The sequence below is a fragment of the Sardina pilchardus genome, chromosome 19 (genome assembly GCF_963854185.1).
Source record: "Sardina pilchardus chromosome 19, fSarPil1.1, whole genome shotgun sequence".
NCBI classification, from domain to species: domain Eukaryota; kingdom Metazoa; phylum Chordata; class Actinopteri; order Clupeiformes; family Clupeidae; genus Sardina; species Sardina pilchardus.
The window spans coordinates 14,138,042-14,160,080 of NC_085012.1; the positions used below are offsets into that span (position 1 = coordinate 14,138,042).

The 22,039-nt window shown below is 44.5% G+C and overlaps 4 protein-coding genes across 5 annotated transcripts in view; 3 read left to right on the forward strand and 1 right to left on the reverse strand.

The window, feature by feature from the left end:
- The window catches only part of jam3a (junctional adhesion molecule 3a), a 13,447-nt gene extending 13,027 nt beyond the window's left edge, over window positions 1-420 (forward strand). Inside the window, exon 9 of the mRNA XM_062520968.1 lies at window positions 1-420. This exon is cut by the window's left edge and continues 694 nt beyond it. The gene's annotated coding sequence lies outside the window, so the exon portion shown is untranslated.
- A 1,061-nt stretch (window positions 421-1,481) lies between these two features.
- vps26b (VPS26, retromer complex component B) lies at window positions 1,482-9,055 on the forward strand. The gene is made up of 7 exons (XM_062521982.1): window positions 1,482-1,577; window positions 2,027-2,267; window positions 2,787-2,943; window positions 3,291-3,455; window positions 3,583-3,758; window positions 6,042-6,184; window positions 7,380-9,055. Exons 2-7 carry the CDS (start codon window positions 2,045-2,047, stop codon window positions 7,527-7,529), a joined length of 1,014 nt encoding a protein of 337 aa, XP_062377966.1. The 5' UTR covers window positions 1,482-1,577; window positions 2,027-2,044; the 3' UTR covers window positions 7,530-9,055.
- Window positions 9,056-9,174: 119 nt separating this feature from the next.
- thyn1 (thymocyte nuclear protein 1) lies at window positions 9,175-13,045 on the reverse strand. The gene is made up of 7 exons (XM_062521983.1): window positions 12,595-13,045; window positions 12,294-12,499; window positions 12,127-12,195; window positions 11,824-11,916; window positions 11,224-11,319; window positions 10,629-10,779; window positions 9,175-9,352 (listed from the first exon to the last, which is right to left on the reverse strand). The coding sequence occupies exons 1-7, from the start codon at window positions 12,638-12,640 to the stop codon at window positions 9,306-9,308; spliced, it is 708 nt and encodes a 235-aa protein (XP_062377967.1). The 5' UTR covers window positions 12,641-13,045; the 3' UTR covers window positions 9,175-9,305.
- A 7-nt stretch (window positions 13,046-13,052) lies between these two features.
- Window positions 13,053-21,572, forward strand: acad8 (acyl-CoA dehydrogenase family, member 8). Of its 2 annotated transcripts, none has more exons than XM_062521979.1 (11): window positions 13,053-13,201; window positions 14,083-14,183; window positions 14,417-14,586; window positions 15,334-15,443; window positions 15,645-15,721; window positions 16,100-16,237; window positions 17,131-17,266; window positions 18,763-18,860; window positions 19,356-19,508; window positions 20,289-20,391; window positions 20,556-21,572. In XM_062521979.1, exons 1-11 carry the CDS (start codon window positions 13,087-13,089, stop codon window positions 20,609-20,611), a joined length of 1,257 nt encoding a protein of 418 aa, XP_062377963.1. In that variant the 5' UTR covers window positions 13,053-13,086; the 3' UTR covers window positions 20,612-21,572. The 2 variants fall into 2 exon arrangements, with proteins under 2 accessions (XP_062377963.1, XP_062377964.1); XM_062521980.1 differs by having other exon boundaries at window positions 13,088-13,121.
- Window positions 21,573-22,039: the final 467 nt, after the last annotated feature.

Sequence of the window (22,039 nt, forward strand, 5' to 3'; positions counted from 1 at the left end):
ATGCCAACCAATTGACCTGAGATGGGAGTTTAACCAGGTCTTTTAGCTGCCAAAGCCTGTGGACACCAAAAGCACTTTGACGTTAGATGACTTGACTGGACTCCCTCCCTGGTTTCATTCTCTTGAAAATACTGTAGATACATGTACATGCACTTGTAATTTTCACAGTGCCCTGTGTGTGTGTTAAAGTGACCTTCAATGCTTTCTAGTTATTTTATAAATTTTGGACATATTGTCCAGTTTTGTTTTTTGATCAGTGTTTTTGGTTTTCTATCTGTCTGTATAATATTGTGGTACTGAGCAAGAGGCCTATGGCAATAATACAGATAACACTGTTTATGAAACAAATGTAATCACAGAAGTCAATCATTGTTTCTATTAGAATGAATAGAATAAAGTAGAAATACATAAACCACTGAAGCTGTTCTAGAATGGTGTTTGTTTACGTTCATAGACTAGACAATGAAATAGAATACAGTATTATGGATCTGGACTACTAGACAATGGAATTAGAATACAGTAGCCTGGGTTTGGAATACTAGACAATGAAACTAGAATACAGTAGTCTGAATTTACATTCCTTTTTCTATTTGTAGAAAGTGCAGTTGAGTGTAGTTTTTAGCCTGTGTTGGTTCTGGCAGCAGTGGGTTAACTGGGATGTGTCTATAGTGGACAGTGATGAGGTCACTCAGGAACTGCTGTGGAGAAGAATGGTTTGGACTGATAAATATAAAGATACATACTTCATACTGTAATGTTCATTTCATCCAAATGACTTTAATTTGTCCAGTTGTTCTGTTATTAAAGACATACTTTTAAGAAAATGTATTAGATCATGTATCTTGCAGTCTTATGTGTCTGACTCATACATCAGTATATGACTCACAGTGCCACTTCCCTGTCTCTCATTTGAAGTCTCCTTTGAAGTAAGCAGCCCTGTTAGAATAAATGGCTGTAATCACAGATGCCCCTTTAAAGAAATGCAAGGAATGACACAAATAGACCCATGAAGATGCACAGATTGAAACGTGAAACGTTACCTTGTTAGACAGAGCTCTTTGGAAATTGTTTGTGCTTGTTGTTAGCATTTGCCTCCACAGTAAAATCATTTTCATTGTGTAGGCTACAGGGGAACCAAGCCATGAGAAGTAGGCTAGGCTACTTACAATGGCAAAGTGAAATATAAATACATCGCGACTCTAGGGGGAGCTCTAGAGTCGCCAAAATACCTGTATACCTTTGAAGCACTCCTGTCCATTAGTGTTGCTGGCTGCATTTGCTATTCTTTTATCACTTTCAGTCTCACTAACATAGCGGATGTGGGCCGCAAATGGTTTCTTTCTGATCTCAACGCATTTGCTTTTCTGTGTTGTGGACCCTATCCTTGCATTCAACATGCAAATGAGAGGGAGGACCCTTTACCATGTGACGCGAGTTTGTCCACCGGAAGAAAACGTGGATTTTGTTCTACCCAACAGGAAGTAAACTGAATGCGCACTCAGTTCACATCGGTGGGTTGGATACTGGCAGCTGACAAGTTTATAAATACAATCGATGTTCTGTGAAACACAATAAAGGTTGGTTTAAAACACTGGCAGTTATAAAGCTAGCCATAGGTTGTCTTGTTCAAATAACGCATGTGTTTGCTTTGCAATGTGTAGCGTAAATTAATGACACAAATGGTGGAGCTAGACATTTGAAATTCAGAAAACACACACGAACATGGCGACATTAGCTTGATAAGATCACTTAAGGACTTCACTGTAACAGCTAACAGCTAAACATTAACTACATTTAAGCTAACCTGTTTTGACGGTGATAATTGTGCAGTTGCTTTAAAGATCACATCACGGAACTGCCGATCATTTTACCGTAACGCTAACAGTTGGCTAGGTAACTGTTAACCTAAGTGCTTGTTAAGGACATCACGGTTTCCTCTAAGTTAATGCTTTGCTGGGAGAGGGAGATAGCAGAGGAGCTGGTATACCAACTGAAATCATAAGAAACCATTTTGTGTCCCTCATAGGTGAAATAGTTCTCCGTTATGAGTTTCTTCGGCTTCGGACAGAGTGCTGAGGTAGATATCGTTCTAAATGACGCCGAAACGAGAAAGAAAGCAGAGCACAAGACCGAGGATGGGAAGAAGGATAAATATTTTCTCTTCTACGACGGAGAGACGGTGAGCGGAAAAGTGAACGTCACTCTCAAAAATCCAGGAAAAAGACTCGAGCACTACGGTATCAAAATCGAGTTTATTGGACAAATCGGTAAGAGCATGTGCTTTCAGCCAAATGTTTATTTTGTTGCATAGTTTTGCAGAGTGTATCTTCAGTGTATTTTGCCTGACTTGTCAGGACCAGTCATTTAAAAAAAAAAAAAAAAATTGAGACAACAAAAACTATCAGCCACTTCAACAGGTTTAAACATACAGAATTATCATTTAATTGCACTGAATACTTACTAGTAGTGGACTATTATAATCGCTTACAGAGAACTTGTCCTTGAAACATGTCTTAAAAGGTTTGCCCTAAAAAAAGTACCTAGAGGAATGAATTACTTGACATGCCATTGTTTCATAACTGAAGACACTTGCCGGTTGAAACATTTCCCAAGTTAACCTTTTAGGCGGGTACTGTGTGTGTGTGTGTCATAAGTCACCCACAACTTCCCCAGTGCTTTAACATGGTCAGCATTTCCCTTTAGCTTGGAATGTAAAAATGTGCAGTGTGTTTGTATTTTTGATTATTCCCGCCAGTGACCTGAGGTGTATGTGTGTGTTTCTTCAGAGTTGTACTATGACAGGGGAAACCATCACGAGTTTGTGTCGTTGGTGAAAGATCTCGCCAGACCTGGTGAACTGTCGAACTCGCAGTCGTTTGACTTTGAGTTCACTCATGTGGAGAAGCCGTATGAAACCTACACCGGCCAGAACGTCAAGCTGAGGTGAGACCAGTGCAGTGACCTCCCCCTTCTCCTTCTGCTGCTGCAGCGGTGGCCTCCGACACATCTACCACAGCACCACACTAGCACAGTCAAGCCATTGAGCATAATAACCTCAACCAACTATTGCCTCCTTTGCCTGTTTCTGTTTCATGGTTTGAAGGTTTGTGTTTGTACATGGGAACTGTGGTGTTTAATGGTTAACTCAGGGTTAATCCCAGTTCCCAATCACCATGGAATTGCTTTTTTGGGTCTCTGCCCCTCGCCAAGCCAGCAGTGAAGGGTCCACCTGTGTCAGGTGTGTTTGTTTGCTGTTGTCTCAGGTGTACTGTTTTCTGTGTGATTCTCAGGTATTTCCTGCGTGCCACCATCAGCAGAAGACTGAATGACATCAGTAAGGAGATGGACATTGTGGTGCACACGCTCAGTACGTACCCTGAGCTCAACTCCTCCATCAAGATGGAGGTGGGCATTGAAGACTGCCTCCACATCGAGTTTGAGTACAACAAGTCCAAGTACGGCCTCTCTCTTAAACTGCTACATCAACCATAAATCATCAGCTTTTATTTAGATATCTGAACGCTTTAGTGATGCGACTGAAACCATTGAGATGTGGTGTGTTACATTGTCGTCCAAACCTAGGTATCACCTGAAGGATGTGATTGTGGGGAAGATCTACTTCCTGCTAGTGAGAATAAAGATCAAGCACATGGAGATTGACATCATCAAGCGGGAAACCACGGGAACCGGACCCAGCGTGTATCATGAGAACGACACCATCGCCAAATATGAGATTATGGATGGCGCACCTGTCAGAGGTAAAATCAAGGCTCCGAGTCTGTTTACAATCTCCTACTGTAGCCTTGTGCAGAAGTCAGCTTTACCTTTCTATGTAAAAGAACATCCGAGTTTTAAAGATTTCCCCGCATTGTCCACAAGACCTTTTGCCATTTCTAAAGTTTGGGTCTCATGTAAACGTAAGATATAAATAGTAATGTATTATTGGTCGACAAGGAAGTGTGCAAACAAAGATGATCACCTGAGTAGACACCTCAAGTAGATGGCTTGAATGTATGAGTGCACTTTGAACTCTGACCCCTGGGCTCTTCAGCTGGTTTATCATTTGAACATGTTATTGCTAAAATGCCGCAGCCCTCTCTGCGGAGGAGCTTTGCTCTCGTTTAACTGGTTTTTAATGCGGTTGCTGTAGCAGTTAGCCAGTCAGGTGACAGTCCCCCAGATGAAGTTGCGTAATTGCATTGGTTTAGCCTGTAATGCTAAACGCTTCAGAGCAAGCTAACTGAGTGACTTGAGTGTGTGAGTATGAATGTCTGATGTGTTCTTGAGGACTCTATAACCACAGAAACGTTAGATCTCTGTGTATCATGTGCTTTTAATACTCCTGGGCCTCACATGATGAGTAGTTTAGTTTATTGCCTGACTGTAGTGAGGAAGGCTCCATAAAGGGCCGTAAACCTGGAGCAGCCTTCGTTAAAGAGACCCTATGCAACTTTTTCATAGTCATAAAATAGCTGAGAAATCGTTGTTTTGCTTGACTGACCAGTTTCATCGAAAACCTTGCAGTTTTTGCAGGAGGCGATCGCTCCTTGTTTACATCTGGAAGTCTGAGACGCGTAAGGAACAAAAAGAACCACGCTTGCAATTTATTAATATATATATAGCCTATATATGTATAAATATACACGCTAACGCTGTAGATAGATAGATAGATAGATAGATAGATAGATAGATACTTTATTGATCCCCAAGGGGAAATTCAAGAGGAAGGGGAAGCTATGCAGCTATGTAGGGGAAGCTATGCAGAAAAATATGCAAGCATAAAACAAGCGAAAATGAAAACCGAAACCGAAACCGGAGATGAAATCGTCAATCCTGCATAGTTTCTCTTTAAAGCCTGGGACCCTGGCACACCGTCTCCCAGGCGACCAAGTAAAAGAGAGGGGGCACACATGGCTCTCTGGCCTGGCACCGCTCTGATGGGCTTGGACCCACACAGGGCATCGGGCACAGCTCGCCAGGGCATATGGCACGCCACCCCTCGTTGAGAGTGCAGTGGACAGACCTTTATTACCCCCTGATTGGAGTTAGCCACTTCCTAAAACCCTGTGTGGGGTGGAGGAGCAATTTTACACATTAAAGGTGTGTGTCTGTGTGTATGTGTGTGTGTGTGTCTGTCTGTCTGTCTGTCTGTCTACAGTATCTGTCTGTGAGTGTGTGTGTTTGTGTATGCGTATGTGTGTTTTGGAAATGCTTCACATATATTGCATAATTTACGGTATATTCTTACTTTTGTGATGACTTGGCTTCGATGTGCCAACACAAGCTAAGGTGGCATGTTTTGTTAAAAATGTAAAACTCATTTTAATTTAACGAGAACAAAGAAAGGACTCTGGCTGCCATTACAGCTTTGCATACACATTAGAAAGCCGAGGGAGACCTGGCTTGGGTTAGAGTTAGGGTTGCATTTGGCATTTTGCTTGATACAAAATATTCAATTTAATCCATGTCATTCACACCGCGTTGTCAACCTAACCAGGAAAGCCTCAATGTTCATATCTGACACGCTGTGAGCTGCGCCACAGTGCTAGCTGAATAAATCACATGTAAGCCAACGCACACAAGTGACTCATTTGACTAACTAGCACCACAGGAGGAGTACAGACAAATCTTTGAACCCAATAGAAGGTTCCCAGTGGGCAACAAACCCCCTTGATGAAAAAGCCCTGTAACTCAAGAGCTTAAAGGAGAAACAGTATAAATCCATTTTTTTTTTTACAGGAAGTGACGGCGGGAAATAGTGACGTCTCTCAAGGATCCTGTTCATGTTGCTCAGCACTTGTTATGGCATTTTGAGTCTGTTTAGATGTGCTAAACTCTGCCTCTATATAACATAGCTTTGTAGTACTTACTGACCTCGAACAACAGGGCTCTACGTTGTAACTGACCGGAGCTTTAAGTGGGCTTGATCTGTTTGCCTGTTGCACATCATCCACTCAAAAACTCAGTGTTTATTTCACATTTTTGTCTTGAATATTTTTATTAACTAATTAATTTATTACCTTTTTTATTCTGTGTTTCAGGAGAATCAATTCCCATCCGATTATTCCTGGCGGGATACGAGATGACTCCCACCATGAGGGACATCAACAAGAAGTTTTCCGTTCGCTACTACCTCAACCTGGTGCTCATTGACGAGGAGGAGAGACGCTACTTCAAGCAGCAGGTACACTCTCCGCCTCTCTGTTCACTGCCGTGGTCAATGTAACTTGTCTGGCTATCACCATACTAAGCTCAAGATAAGTATGGGGAGGCTGCGCTTTGTTTTGATTCTGTGTCTATTTAAAGAGTGTTCTAGACCTGTTCAGAATCATATTGTCATAACCCCAAGTAGGGCCCATTGTAAGCAGGAATTTCTCTACAACTAGCCAGATGTAAAGTGGTGCCCCTTTCCCAGTGGTTTGCGTTGTAATTATCATCTTAGTAATTAGCCCAGATGTGTAATAGGCTACTCCAGCTGCTCAGCATCTTGGTCCACGTCTCACAGTACTGACCCAGTGACTCGGAGGGCCGGTTGAACAGCTCTTACTGAAGTGTGACGGGCAGTGCTCTGCTATAGCCCACCACAAGGCAGTTTCCACCAGGATGGATGGATGGATGGATAGATAGATAGACTTTAATAACCAAGGGGAAATAAAAAAAAAAATAGCTAAAAGTAGAGGTAACTATTACTTTATCGATTGAAGCATCTGACCAACAGTAAGGAAAGTCTCCTTGTGTTGATGAATGTGATGCCTAAAATTTGATGGATTCTGATTGGTTGTCAGCTTTTTATCATTCTCCAAGTTGCTCTGAAAGCGATCCCCAATTATACTGCTCTTCATGTTGTTTTTGGTGCAGTTAAGTGTCATGTTAGCTAAAGTGAGGCTTTTTGGCATCATTATAGTTATGCCCTTAGTTCCATTATGGGGAGGAGTGAGGGCTGTGCTGCAGTTCCCCCCGGGCCTAACTCCACCATAGACCTCTAAAGTTCGCCTACAAAAAGGATCCAAAGCTGCCATCTTTGCCCATATAAGGAGATCCGGGAATTAATTGAAGCTAACTGCCTATGACAAGTTGCATTGTAAGTTAGCTCTGGGGTAGCAAATATCAAAGTGTGCCGTCTTCACCTACCGAAGATCACAGTAGCCACTAGACGGCAGTGGACAAAACTATGTAGCGAAAAACGTCTGCATTTCGGTTTAACAGGAGCGATAATTGGAAATCCCCATGTTATTTTCCTATAGAAAAAATCTCAAGATACCGGATCTCCTTATTTGGGCAAAGATGGTAGCTTTTTTGTAGGCGAACTTCAGAGGTCTATAAGTAGCTCTGTTTCCACCTCTGTTCACTGGTATCTCTGCCCCTGCTCCTCCCCACAGGAGATCACCCTCTGGAGGAAAGGCGACATCGTCCGGAGAAGTATGTCCCAGCAGGCCACCATAGCCTCACAGAGATTCGAGGGCTCCTCAGACCGCTTCAGCTCAGAGAAAGTGCCGGAACCGAAAGAGGAGAAGGAGGACAGCAGCTAGGCGAGGAGCAGGCGCCCCAGCGAGCGAGCGAGAGAGAGAGAGAGAGAGAGAGAGGGGTCTTGGTGGTCAGTCGGACGGTCTCATCTCAGCTCAGCTAACGTCGTCACTGTCCTGGTAGCTTCCAGTTTTGTGTAATTCTAGCTGCTTCAAAAGGGATCAGAGAAAATCAGTCACAGCCCCACATAACATCTCACTCCTGAAAGGCTCCGGAGTCACGCCGCACGTGGGCCGCATCGGAGCCAGAGCCGGCCCGGAGTGAGCTGCTATGGGGGCAGGCCGTGTGGGAATAGCTAACGGGGAACAGCCTGTGTGGGCCTCTCAGGTGATGGAGTGAAGTTCTTTGTAATGTGAGCTTAGTTTTGTACTACATGGATCCAAAAAAAAAATATGCAACATATGAAAAAACAAACAAACAAACAAGAGGGTGGTACTCAACAGCACGCTTCTAAATTGAACAAACCTTTTCTTTTGTCACGTATCGGTTGCAATGTATAGTATATTTTTGATAAGTTTAACTCCACGTGCACATGGGCCATTAACCTCCCCTCAGATTGTAGAAGAAGAGAGAGATGTTGCATTCTCTTTTTAAACATTCCATTCTATTAAAAACAAATTGTAACTCCCTGGCATTCCCCTTAGACCTTTATAATCATCATCGTTTTAAGGATTATTATTTTTTTGTCCTTGCACTAACAAATTTAAGTATGCTTCGCTGTCCTTTTCCACATTCCGTGCGAATCTAAACTGGGAAACAAACGTGTTGACCGTGACCCGAGGGTCGTCTCCCCGACACCCTTCTCAGGGTCCTGGGTCAGTTAACTAACATTCTGCGGGACTAGGGCTTTGGATATTGTGTAGAGTTGGACATACAAATATGTGAATACTTAAAAAAGAAAAAAATATCTACTATTTTGTTCACCTCTTGGGTCTTTTAAAACTGTCTTTTAAATCCAGTACATTCTGCTAGGACCTTTCTGTGTCTCTGACGCTAGGGTCTTTTGTTTGCCATAGGAGTCAAGTGTTGTCTTCAACAGCAAGTAGCCAAAAACAAAAAAAAGAAACAAAAAAAAAACAAAAAAATCAATCATGATGCTTCTACTACTCATGCTTGTTTTTGCAATGCATTTCCACTTTTCTTACCGTACATACACACATACGGAAAGCACAGAGGAGAAGAGGCGCTCTCATACGTACTTTACTGATTACTGTTGACAGTATTCTAATATGAATTATGTGTACATTTGTCCAGTCTTACGAATTAACAGAGTCTAGACCAGTCGCCTCAGACTGGAGGTAGGATCAGTGTCCTGGTGGTTGTTTATGTGTGTGTGTGCGTGTGTTTGTATGAGAGAGAGAAAGAGAGAGAGAGCATTTATTAAATCCCATATATAACCTCTTGCTCCTCTGTGCGTGGTGTGTGTGTGTGTGAGTGTAACATGGCTCTGTGAGTGTGTTGCCTCTCGCTGCAGTGAGGCTCTTCTGTCCACTGTCGTGTGGAGGTCTAAGCCTTCTGGTCAAATAAACTTCTAACCTGTCAACTCCAAGCCTGTGTCCTTCTGTGTGTCTTTCTTTGAGCATACACAGCTACACCAAACATAGTCACAAACACCAAAAGAGCAGTAACATGCACTATGAAGGTCCAATGTATGCAAGGCTAAATACAGAAAACTTTATTAACTATAAAGCAATATAAAATACTTGGTCCTAGTTGCATAATATTCTTGTCCAGAATGTAAATGGTTTGTCCTATTGTTCAGTAGTTGTGCAGTAGTCTCATCATAGTGGGTCTTGGTCTTCCAAACTCAGAACAAAATTGAATTCCTCTGAAAGAAAAAATATCAGGAAAAGTATAAGGATGTATGATAATTATGATTGTTAATGTAGGTATAGGCCTGTATAATTGTTTCTGCTTTCAATATGTATCCAGAGAGGTCATTTAAAAAGGAATTTTGAGGAACCCAATTCACTTTAGGACACTTTCACACCACTAGTTAGATTATTTGGTCTGCACCAGGCAATAAAATTGTTATTAGCATATTGACTCTAGTGTTGTCTGCTTTCACACCAGCAAACAAACCAAAAATGGCCGATTGACTTTCATCAATGTTCCGGTAGAAATAAGCACCAACTTTGACTCACTATTTTGACCTACAGTCTACGGTTTGGACCAGAGTTTGCGTTCTCTCTAGAGGAACCGCACCAGAGCCTGAAATTTGGTGTGGAGTCAAGCGGACAGGGACTACCTCTTTTTGGTGGTCTGCTTGATTTAGAACCCAAGTGTGACAGATGCTTTCACACCAACGAAAATTAACCAAACTACGAGCTTTTGGCTCGAATGGATCGTTTGGTGCGCACCAAGTGCTGTTGGTGTGAAAGTACCCTTAGACTGTAAGAACCACTTGCTACCTTCATAAAACTGTTTTAGTTAAGAAGCGGTGGCTGATGCATTTCAAAGAACCCTCTAGCCTATTTCATGAGCCTGTAGACTACAGATCAATCAGTGCCTTTGCATTTTGGTTTGAACTTTGGTGTGCCACTCTTTAACCCAAAAAGGTTGACCTCTACTCTTAACACTAGAGGCAGGTACTAGCAGTGTTGAGTAATGTAAGCAGTCTAACACTACGGGCAGGTAGTAGCAGTGTTGAGTAATGTAAGCAGTCTAACACTACGGGCAGGTAGTAGCAGTGTTGAGTAATGTATGTAGTGATGTCTAACACTATGGGTAGTAGCAGTGTTGAGTAATGTATGTAGTGATGTCTAACACTATGGGTAGTAGCAGTGTTGAGTAATGTATGTAGTGATGTCTAACATTATGGGCAGTAGCAGTGTTGAGTATTGTATGTAGTGATGTCTAACACTATGGGTAGTAGCTACTAGCAGTGTTGAGTAATGTATGTAGTGATGTCTAACACTATGGGTAGTAGCAGTGTTGAGTATTGTATGTAGTGATGTCTAACACTATGGGCAGTAGCAGTGTTGAGTATTATAAGTAACACTACGGGCAGTAGCAGTGTTGAGTATTGTAAGTAACACTATGGGCAGGTAGCAGCAGTGTTGAGAAGTGAAAGCCTGAAGGGCCAGTGTCGGCGGAGTGCTGACCTGCCGTGAGCGGCTGCACAGACAGCCTGGCTCTGGTGAAGAGCGCCATGTCCTTCAGAGGGCCGCCGGTGGCCCGCTGCTCCTGGTGGAGCTTCTTCAGCTCGGCCAGCGGCACAAAGCGCTTCAGCATCCTCACGTACTGCACGTCCACCTGAGGGGGCGGAGTCGTGGACACACACACCTTAGTAAGACATCAGGCAACATACATCTTAGTACGGCATTAGGGAACACACACACACACCTCAAGCCATCAGTGCATACACACACACACACACACCTCATGCCATCAGAGAACCTTTGAGCAGGAGATGCATACTTTGCGATTACATTTAGTTTGACCAGGGGGACAGTTCTGTGTTGGCTGTGAGCCTCCCCCTCTAACATATAACACCTGCCTAAAAGAACTGAAATAGGCATGTAGATTTAACAGTACAGAGTGTGAGACTTAACACCCGGTTCTTCTGAACTAAAATAGAGATGCACGGAGACACTCAGTTCAACACTACAGAGACACTCTACACTGGGGTGTTGGTCTCAGGGATGTGCTGCCCAACTAGCTGTAGTCTCCAGAGTCCAGATGCAGATCAGCTCTCACCATGCTCCATTTAGGGTTGTCCGGCTTACTCGAGGCGTCGTAGTGCACGTCTTTCTTGTCAAACTGCGTGTGGTCCACATAGGCCTCTTTGACAATCTAGAGAACAATGAACACAAATCAGAGATCAATGCCCAGACCAGACAGATGAGTGTGTGCAGTAACACCAGACAGATGATGATGTGCAGTAACACTAGGCTGCTATCACCAGACTAAGCTCAATCTTCTAAGATTTAATATTAGTCTGGGGAGTCTGCGCTGTACTTCTATTGCACAAGAGGCATGATAAATGGTTCATAGTTCAAATGACTACTGTACGCATTTGGATAGTCCTTCAACCAATCAGACCAACGATCCGGGTGCCCCTGGTTTGTGACTGGTTCAAGCAAATGTGGACAGGAAGCAGGAGATAAATGTGCAGGTTTCCAGCCTGAGCTGCAGGGCGAAATCCAACTGCGGGCAAATGTGGCTGGTTTTACCCCGTCTACAGTAACACCATACAAATCATGATGTGCAGTTAACACCAGACAGCAGACAACACTGTGCTGCAGCTTTCAGCCTGAATCCTTTCCCAAAGCCAGCTGGTGTCAGTGGCGCGCTCACCGTCATGAGGCCTGCAATGCCTGGTTCTTTGCAGTTGCTGTGGTAGAAGAAAGCCTGCTGACCGACCTTCATGTCCCGCATGAAATTACGAGCCTGAAAACAACACAAAACGGTCACTTACAGTAAATGGAGCCCTTTTTTGTTTGATCTCACACAGACACCTGTGGTAGGTAACCAACCAACAATAACGATAGGTGAATAAATAATAAAAGCAATCTACAGCTGACTTTGTAGTAGTCTGTCTAACATGTCACACAGTTAGGCAGCCAAGGGGGTGCCACATTATTCAGTCATCCTCCCAACCTGATAGTTTCTGACACCATCCCAGCATCCTGTCTGATCGGGGAGGCCCTTTAGATCTTCGATTCCAAACTTGAAACAAAAATTTAGTGACGGCTTAATATGGTATCTTCTGTTCTGTACAGTGTCCAGCAGAACTATTTAGGTTACAAGCACACATGTCTACGTACCTTTACATCGATCCCGTTCTCAAATCTGCTTTCGGGTTCAGACTTCATCAGCCAGTGACAGTATGATGCTTTGCCAGGTGAGTCTTTAACATCAGAAGTCGCAACTTTCCCTTTGGACTTGCTGCTCACGGTTGACCTTTTTCGTTTGCCTTTTCTCTGAGTAGCTGTTTCAGAACTGTCCTCACTGTCTGAGGCAGGCTGGACAGCTAACATGGGAAATAGTCATTCACTGGACTGCGATAGTCAACAACAAAAAAAACTTTCCATATCTTTCCATATTTAACTTGTTGTTTGAACTTACCTTTGGTGGTGTTTTTAGGGCCACGTGCCCTCAATCTTGGGGGCATGTTTTTGATGTCAACAGTAGAGGTTTAGTTAGTTGGTCAGCTATGCTCAGCTCCACGAGTCGAGGCTCGAGGGGGGCTGACTGTCGTACGTACGTCTATTTGATACGGGCTTTCAGGGATGCAGGTCAGCGTCTAGTAGTTGAATGAGATACTACTGTCCTGCGACCATCTTTTCCCGCGCTGTATAACGATTGCGCAATATTATGGTCGCTCATCTGAATTGCGTTGTCTTGCACCTACCTTGATATAAGACGAAGACACCTATAAACAACACTAGCTCGAATGTTACAGTATATTCAATCCCAAATGTGTGTAATCACGCGATTTCACTGACGTTTGTTGTAGTCGCTTAGATAAGTCGTAGCCTCTGGCTGATATAACTTGCACGGGTTTTTTCAAAACTACATTACCCATAAGCAGTGTAGTGTGTTGTAACAGAAATCATCATGGCGGCCGTAGGGACAATATCGAGATTCTCCAGGTTAACTTCATGTGTTTGCAAAAGTCGACGTTTGTTATTTAATAGGATACCGAGACGAGGAATTGCATCTTGTATCGATCGTGAGTTTTGCAAAAACAATATGAATGATTTTATTGGTACTTGACTGCAAAGGGAATGGTCTGATCATTGGCAACGTCTGGGATGTTAGGTTCCATCAGAGACCTTGTGTATCCTACCCGAGCATACCTTAAAACTTAGATGTGCAACAATGTAACGTCATTTTAACATTTGTTGTTGTTGTCATACTGCCGTTTAGGTCATGGATAGATCGATTTGGTCGAATGAATGAAGATGTTCACTTATACAATGTGACAAGGGTTGGGAATATTTCCTTATAGTTGGAAGCTGTTCGTAATACAGTTTGCAGTTTGCAGAGTTTTCGTTTGTAGTGTGGGTAAAAGCTTTCTACAATCTGAAATAAAATCGTTAGACCTAGGACCAGACAGACAGACAGACAGACAGACGTTAGATACTACCCCCGACTCAGACAGACAGTCATACTCATTGACCTTTAAAGACATATGTCTTCTGTCTGTCCGTTGTAATGTTATGACATACTCGTCTTTCCAAGTGAATCGCCACCCACAGTTCAATCTACAGACTGTTTATTTCGGATGCGTGCAAAGTTGTGCATTCTTTCCATACATGCTGCTGCTTACATGTCACGTGATATCGAACCAGCCATTCAGTTTGGGGGTGGGTCTTTGACGCGGAAGTTATTAATATTTCCTTACAATGTGTCTTCTGATTAGATGGCAATAAATCACGCAATATCTGTCTGTCCACTGCACTGTCTGAAAAGAAAACTGCTCTCTAAAAAATCTGCAACAAGACAACTAGAGTCCAATGCCACCCCATAAATATGTCTAGTAAGCTTGTCCTAAACTGACCTCTGAATGTCTGTGACAGCATGCCAAAGTCAATTGCTCTTGTTCCACAGCATCCCTGGGTCTCTCAGACGAACAGAAGGAATTTCAGAAAATGGCTTTTGACTTTGCAGCCAATGAAATGGCACCAAACATGATGGAATGGGACCAGAAGGTGTGAAATGTTTAATTATATTGATAAATTAATTATTATTTGCATATGGAACCCCATATTGTGCCTATTATGTGAAGATAATGAATAAAAAAAAAAAACACACACCAACACAAATCAAATCAGATCACAAACCACACACTGAGGGAAAAAAAATATACAACACATTCAAAGTAATTCCTGGGATCGTATGTGACTGCTGACATGTAAAGGCCTGTGCCCCCTGCCGTGTGTAGGAGATCTTCCCCGTGGAGTGCATGCGTAAGGCAGCGCAGCTGGGCTTCGGTGGAATCTACGTGCAGCCGGAGGTGGGCGGCTCTGGCCTCTCCCGACTGGACACCACAATCATCTTTGAGGCCCTGTCCACAGGCTGCGTCAGCACCACAGCCTACATCAGCATTCACAAGTGAGCCTCTTATACCCACTGATCTATAAAGAATACCTGGATAGAGCATCTACGTCAAAATTCTGAAGCCTACATGGGGGCGGCCATTATGGGACCACTTGCCATAGGAATGCATAGACAGTAAAAGACAGTAAAATAATATTGCCGTTCTGCAACAATGGAATAGGAACACCTCGCCGCCATTATGGGACCACTCGGGACAGTTCCATTGGCTTCATTGTTGATGGGTCAGCAACAATGAGATAGTCTATCCAGGTGTTCTTTATAGATCAGTGCTTATACCCTCAGGTTCCTCTCAGCTCGCTACCAGGAAAATCAACACCATTCATTGCTCACTCACGCTGCCAAAGATCCCTCAGACATGCTGACCGCAGCAGGCCAGTTTGTGTTGTGAAGAGTGGCATCCAAACTGTATGAATTATTAAACAGGAGTGCGCTTTTTTTTTTTTTTTTTTGGGTGACAAAGTGTAGTTTGGGTGAGCAATGCATTTTGAATGAGACTCTCTGCAGCGCTGTCTGTCTGAATGAGGTCAGGCTTGATCATCGTGCAGTGGAGTAGGAGGAGCACGGCATGATGGGTAAAAAACCACAGGAGCATCCCACCATGATGACTGACAGAGAGCTGTAACTGTGTGCTGGTTCTACAGCATGTGTAACTGGATTGAATGATGGACAGACTGGGTATGGTTATTCCATACCATGTGATGGTTGACAGACAGGGTTTGTAACTGTACGGTCATTCCACAGCATGTGTAACTGGATGATCGATACGTTTGGGAACACGGAACAGAGGGAGAGGTTCTGTCCAGAACTCTGCACCATGGACAAGTTTGCCTCGTACTGTCTAACAGAGCCTGGTAAGCCTGACCTGAGTACACGCACAATACATGCTCCGCATAGGCCACCAGAGGTCATTGTATTTTCCCAGCTATTGTTTGTGGGTAACCCTTGTCTCCCATTGGTGCTTATTTAAATTACGAGCATTGGCTCAGGACTGTGAGGAAATGGCAGCACAGCACTCCTCTAGTGTCTTGGTAACGACCTCTGTGTGCCCTCAGGCAGCGGCAGTGATGCGGCTTCTCTACTGACCAGCGCTCAGCTGAAAGGAGACCACTATGTCCTCAACGGCTCCAAGGTACTGTGGTGGGACGCGTCCACCTCATGATATTTGCTATAACATCAACTGTTTTTAACTTATGGTGACCATGGACAACATCGATAAATGTTAAAAAAAAGCTTTAGAAATCCTTTTAAAGTTCATAGGGCGTATGCACAAATAACTGTTAGTTACTCTTCATGTCTGAAAATCTAGTCTAAATCTGTTGACTAAGCGCTGAAGCTGTATTTCCATCTCGCTTTTTATTGCCTCTGATTGATTTTTGTCCTTGAGTGCTGCTGACTTATATTTTACATCCCCTTGTTGTAAGTCCGTGTGTAAAAGTGTCGGCCAGATGATTAAATGTAGCTGTGACCTCTGATCGACGCCGGCCGTGTTGGGTGCTTGTGTGTCCAGGCCTTCATCAGCGGGGGAGGGGACACGGACGTGTACGTGGTGATGTGCCGCACGGGAGGGAAGGGCGCCAAGGGCATCTCCTGTGTGGTGGTGGAGAAGGACACGCCCGGACTCAGCTTCGGCAAGAAGGAGAAGAAGGTGAGGGAACCAAGGGGGAACTAAGAGGGAACCAAGGTGTGGGGCAAAGGACAGCAGAGGGAGAACTTAGAGGGGAACAGAGGGGGAATCAAGGTGTTGGACACGGAGGACAACAGCTGGGGAAATCAAGAGGGAGCAGGGGGGGAACTAAGTGGGAACCAAGAGGGAACTGAGAGGGAACCAGGGAGGGGGGGGGGGGGGGGGGGGGCAGAGGGGCAAAGGACAGCAGAGGGAGAACTTAGGGGGGAACAGAGGGGAAATCAAGGTGTTGGACACAGAGGACAACAGCTGGGGGAATCAAGAGGCAACAGAGGGGGAACTAAGTGGGAACCGAGAGGAAACTGAGAAGGAACCGGGGGGGGGGCAAAGGACAGCAGAGGGAGAACTTAGGGGGGAACAGAGGGGGAATCAAGGTGTTGGACACGGAGGACAACAGCTGGGGAAATCAAGAGGGAACAGAGGGGGAACCGTGAGGGAACAGAAGGGGAACCGTGAGGGAACAGAGGGGGAACCGTGAGGGAACAGAGGGGAAACTGAGGGGGAGACACAGAGGACAACAGAGAGGGAACCGATGGGCAAAAACCTTAAGGCAGTCAGGTTAGGACTGGGGCACAAGATGGGATCAATTATTTAATCCGACGGGGATCATGTAGGGCAAAGTCAGGGATCAATAACCTGAATTATATCAAAACAATTTATGTACTTGGTTTAATCTGTGCAGAGGTTGGGCTTAACTGTCTGAGAAGATTAGTTTCGCTCTATGTGTCAGTCATGAGTATTGATGCATTTATGTTGTTTTTAAGATGCCCACCAGGGGGCATAAGTTAGTTAGTTCTGTCTTCTCAAAGAATGCATTCAGTCCTCCTTTCTAAATCTCAGTGTTGCCCAATCAGGTCGGGTGGAACTCCCAGCCAACCAGAGCGGTGATATTTGAGGACTGTGCCGTTCCAGTGACCAACCGGCTCGGAGCCGAGGGTCAAGGCTTCAATATGGCCATGAAGGGGCTAAACGGAGGTCGCATCAACATTGGTGAGTTGCTCCTTTCTACCTGAGTGGACTGACTCGAGGAAGCCCTGGTCATCCTTACGACTGTGAAGACTACAGACTACAGCCTTTCTAATGTGGTGACACAGCACTCAAAAAATCCTCCATTGAAATGCATGGGATTAGTTCATAACGGAGTATGCCACTTAGCTATACACATCCCACCCTTTCCGCGGCACAAAGTCGACATGCAAATGCATCGTGCCAATCATGTGGTGTGTTGTGAATGCATCATACCAATCATGTGTTGTGATCTCACCGCTGGAGTGATGTTGGTGTCGTGAAGCCATGCGCAGGCACAGTTCTGCCCTGATAGATGCCGATAAGTGCCCAAAGTGTGTTGCAATTTGGTCACTGAGTGGAGGGACTTGCCTGAAAGGACTTTGCTACAGTCTCAACCCCGGGTCACCTACTGCAAATGTCTCCATTTAGCCCTATGTCTATCTGTCATTAGTGTCCCTGTGAAGTACACTTCCACACACTTGTGGACCTATCTGGATTTTCAAGCAACAGGCCTAACAGTGACGTGTATTACACACACTTACTCCATATAGAGACAGAGAAGCAGAATATGAAAGTTTATTCAAATAAACGACAGCTTTGTGTAAGGTGGTGGAACAGTAAGCCCTGCTGCTTGTGAGTTGTGTGAAACACTGATACAGTTTCAGCACTCTCACCTCTTTAGAAAAGGTCACTCATAGCCCCCTGTCCTTCAGGTTATTACACTGTGTGGGTTAAACTACAAATTTATAGAGGATACATACCTGCTGCGTAATCTCAATTTAAGCATGAACTTGTTTGGTTTGTGGTGCACCATTGACCACACAGTTACCTCGTAAATGCCTGTGGTCCAGTCATGCGCGTGGTTATTGACTTTCATGAACAAGTCTCCTCGGGGGCACATGGCTTAGAGTAACTCAGAGACTGGGATCTGTGTCTCTGCACACAGCCTACACACAGGCCTTAACTAGTGTACTGATCAGTTCGAGATTCAAGTGATTGGCGTGGCATCAAGCCTGTGAAACCAAACACTCGTAGCGCTTGGTGGTAACCAGTCATGCGTCTCATCAGAGCCGGTACATGTCATTTATTGACTTTCATTTATTTGTTTAGATTGATTAATTATTACCAAAACTTTTGACAGCAGTTTTGTTCCACCCTGTAACCTCATGCAGTGTGATTGAGGAAAGTTACCTCAGGTTATTTACAGACAAGATTAATATGTTGTGTGTCCTTTAAAGTTGATGACTTCTAAATGTAAACATTGTTAACTTGCCACTATGTCAATAAAATGGAAGAGCTACTCTGTCAGTGTTGAAAAGTACACCCTCAGTGCTGATGGCAGCTATTCTGAGTTATTCTAACTAGAGGAAAGAGTTGGCTTGGAGCTTGTTTAGATCCTCCACCATTGATGTTTGTGTGTGTGTGTGTGTGTGTGTGTGTGTGTGTGTGTGTGTGTGTGTGTGTGTGTGTTCCTGCAGCTTCGTGTTCTCTGGGGGCCGCCCACGCATGTGTACTACTTTCTCGAGACCACCTGTGTGTGCGCAAGCAGTTTGGAGAGCCGCTGTCCAGTAATCAGGTAAGACACATGGAAAATGTGCACCATGAGATCGGACACAGACATAGTGAGAATCACTATGAGTTTTTAATCGATCAAGGGTAAAAAAAAGCATTTGCTCAATATAAACAGCCATCAAGTGGACTACTGCTTCCGCACAATTTACAGTTTAAGAACTATTCACACTCAAATATGTTGTTATTTTAACAGAAATTTGTAAAACTTTATTTTGCGTTCATGTCCATGGTCAAGTCATTCCATTTTCTCTTACATGTTTACCTTGTGCACTTCTACTGATGTTCATTTATATGTACATTCCCTATCTAAATAAACAATCAAATAACAGAAAAGTAATGTTTATGTTGTTGTTTGTATAGTGGCGTAATAACACATGTTGCTCTAGTAACACTGTGATGTTGTGGTTCCTTTCGCCAAGACGACCACTAAGCCGGTGTAATCACACATGTTGCCCGCGGTAGCTACACACGGTCATGTTGTGATGCCCTCTGTGCCCAGTTCCTGCAGTTCAAGCTGGCCGAGATGGCCACTAAGCTGGTGGCGTCGCGGCTGCTGGTGCGGCAGGCGGCCACGGCCCTGCAGGAGAACCGGGCCGACGCCGTGGCGCTCTGCTCCATGGCCAAGCTCTTCGTCACCGACGAGTGCTTTACGGTGAGTGTAGCGGCAAAAAAAACAAGTTTAAAGTTTTTCCAATAACCCTTTCCTATTCCTTGTTTCTACCACCTTGAGAATGCGGGCACAGAGTCAGACTCGCGACCCAGATCCAATAAATCCATGAGAGTAGTTGTTGGTCGATGCTTGTTGAAATTTATTGTAAAGAAAAAATAAAAGACAAAAATAAAAGTTGCAAATTGCTTGGTGGGGTGATTTGTGAGTGAGGGCTGCACCACCGCCACACACTATTCTGAATGATTTACATGTCAAGCCCTGCTCTGGTGTATATTCAGCCATTCTAAATCGATTCTTGATCCACACTCAACTTCTGAATCCATATTCGTGGGTTTCATCAGGTCCCTTTCCACAGGTGTATTAATCAAGCACCATGCAGTCTGCGTTCATAATCTACAGTAAGTGCTTGATTTTATACACCTGTGCAAGTGCACCTCCACCGAATCAGCAAACAGAGGGCCTTCCCGACAGTTATCGTTATCGTTGTGTCCCCCGTGGTTAACATACATTATTACCAAATGTTAGTGATTGAACTCCAATAATTTCAAACCTCAGACAAGTGGCCACCAACCAGGAAATAAACATTTGTGAATGGATCTAGGCCAGACTCTCTGCGAAGAGAGTCTGGTCTCCAGACTACTACCTCTCTGGTGTGTGAGGGAAATGTTAAGTGTATTGCTGTGTGAGGCTAGTAGTATCTCACTGAAAGGAGATTTTAGGTGGGCATTACCAGGCTACTAACCCTCCTCTCTGTTCCCACAGATCTGTAACCAGGCACTGCAGATGCACGGGGGGTATGGCTACCTGAAGGACTATGCTGTCCAGCAATTTATGAGAGACATCAGAGTCCACCAGATACTGGAGGGTAATTCACCACACACACACACACACACACACACACACACACACACACACACACCTCTAATTTCACTCAAACATAAGGAGAAAGATGTTTTTCTGTCCAAATGTGAGCAAGCTAGTGGTGTGAAGCGGAGGGTTGTTCTACCCTTCTGTGTCTGTCTCCTGTAGGAACCAATGAGGTGATGCGGTTGATGATCGCCAGAGGTCTGCTGACGGACTCGTGATGTCACCCACCACTGGCGTCCTCCTTCAGCTGAGGGACTGTACTCTAGACGTACAACTTAACTGCTGCAGTGTAGCGTTCCTATCCGCGTGTGTGTGTGGGGGGGGTGTGAGGGAAATGTACCAGTTTGTTGGTGTCTCGAGTGGACCCACCAGCAGAACTTGAGCTTTGGGTATTTTTTTTAGAGGTGCTCGAGTAGGCTTAATTCTAGGGATTTTTGAGATTATTTAAAAAATGTCAGATAGTCTTTTTAAATTGTTTATGTGAAACAACACTCCAACTTCTGTTACTGTTCTATGTGGTCCTTGTGGTGTTGGTTAATGTTTGATAAATGCCTTGTACATGCGGATGCCTTACTTTTACTGATAACAGAGACTTGCGAAGTCCTGAGAGGACTTAGCTGATAGCCATGCTGAGATGGACTTCCTTGGTTACGGTTGCACCGTTAGCCCCCATGGTTACGGTTGCACCAGGGGCGGTGTGGCTTAGACAGACTGAGTCATCATATTACCAAATCTTCGCTTCTTGTCCCCCTGTTAATCCCGATTTAAGCTTAAGCGAAAGGCTCAGAGGTACATGAGATGAGGAAAAAGATTTTCCATTTGCGTTTCCAATGATGAGTGAAACATCCGCGTGTAATGCCACGACCTCCCTGCCCTGTGCACACTCTCTCTGCCCGGTCAGCCCCACCACCTCCCCTCCCCTCCCCTGGCTGCAAAGGTCAGGATGGACACCTGCCAGCGATCACTACCACCCCCCCGCCACCGCCACCCCTGGGAATCCAGCTCGTAGAGGATGCAGCTACTCTCTCTCCCCTCATCTGGTGCTGGTTCCGAACAACGTTACAGCACGTCAGTATCTCGGAAGGACCGCTACAGTAGCCCAGTCAGGGTAATGGGAGGTCTGACCATGTCTGTACTAAACACACAGAAAAATAAATAAACAAAATACATTATTAAACAAAGATGATGTAACAGTGTTGTTTTGGACCTCCTGGTAGTTGTACTGTCTTTCCTGGTACTCAGTCCAGTTTATGTCACTGTGGATCGTGGAAGTGAAACTCAAAAGGTCACTGGAGAGAACATGGACCTGGATCCAACACAGGGATGAATCGGCACAGGATCAGACGATATCTGTGTGTGTGTGTGTGTGTGTGTGTGTGTGTGTGTGTGTGTGTGTGTGAGAGAGGGTGTGAGTGACCACACTCAGACAGCTATCTGTGTGTGTGTGTGTGTGTGTGTGTGTGTGCCTGTGTGTTTGTGTGTGTGTGTCTGTATGTATGTGAGAGAGAGTGTGTGAGAAAGACCACTACTAGCAGACGGCTACCTACAGCTCCATCTGTGTGTGCAGGTAGAGGTGTTTACTTTCACTGAGGCTGGTGCAGATGAGAGAAAATATGGTGGCACTCAGTAAGGCATCCTCCAATGTA

What these genes read in the sequence shown, in the direction of transcription:
- vps26b (XM_062521982.1), top strand. Translation starts at nt 2,045, where the DNA reads ATGAGTTTCTTCGGCTTCGGACAGAGTGCTGAGGTAGATATCGTTCTA. An exon ending in GGCCAGAACGTCAAGCTGAG is followed by an intron (nt 2,944 to 3,290) that starts GTGAGACCAGTG and finishes TGTGATTCTCAG; the next exon opens with GTATTTCCTGCGTGCCACCA. An exon ending in GGATGGCGCACCTGTCAGAG is followed by an intron (nt 3,759 to 6,041) that starts GTAAAATCAAGG and finishes TCTGTGTTTCAG; the next exon opens with GAGAATCAATTCCCATCCGA.
- thyn1 (XM_062521983.1), bottom strand. Translation starts at nt 12,640, where the DNA reads ATGCCCCCAAGATTGAGGGCACGTGGCCCTAAAAACACCACCAAAG. An exon ending in CCCTAAAAACACCACCAAAG is followed by an intron (nt 12,500 to 12,594) that starts GTAAGTTCAAAC and finishes TTCCCATGTTAG; the next exon opens with CTGTCCAGCCTGCCTCAGAC. An exon ending in AGAACGGGATCGATGTAAAG is followed by an intron (nt 12,196 to 12,293) that starts GTACGTAGACAT and finishes TTTTGTTTCAAG; the next exon opens with TTTGGAATCGAAGATCTAAA.
- acad8 (XM_062521979.1), top strand. Translation starts at nt 13,087, where the DNA reads ATGGCGGCCGTAGGGACAATATCGAGATTCTCCAGGTTAACTTCATGT. An exon ending in GTACTGTCTAACAGAGCCTG is followed by an intron (nt 15,444 to 15,644) that starts GTAAGCCTGACC and finishes GTGTGCCCTCAG; the next exon opens with GCAGCGGCAGTGATGCGGCT. An exon ending in ATGTCCTCAACGGCTCCAAG is followed by an intron (nt 15,722 to 16,099) that starts GTACTGTGGTGG and finishes TTGTGTGTCCAG; the next exon opens with GCCTTCATCAGCGGGGGAGG.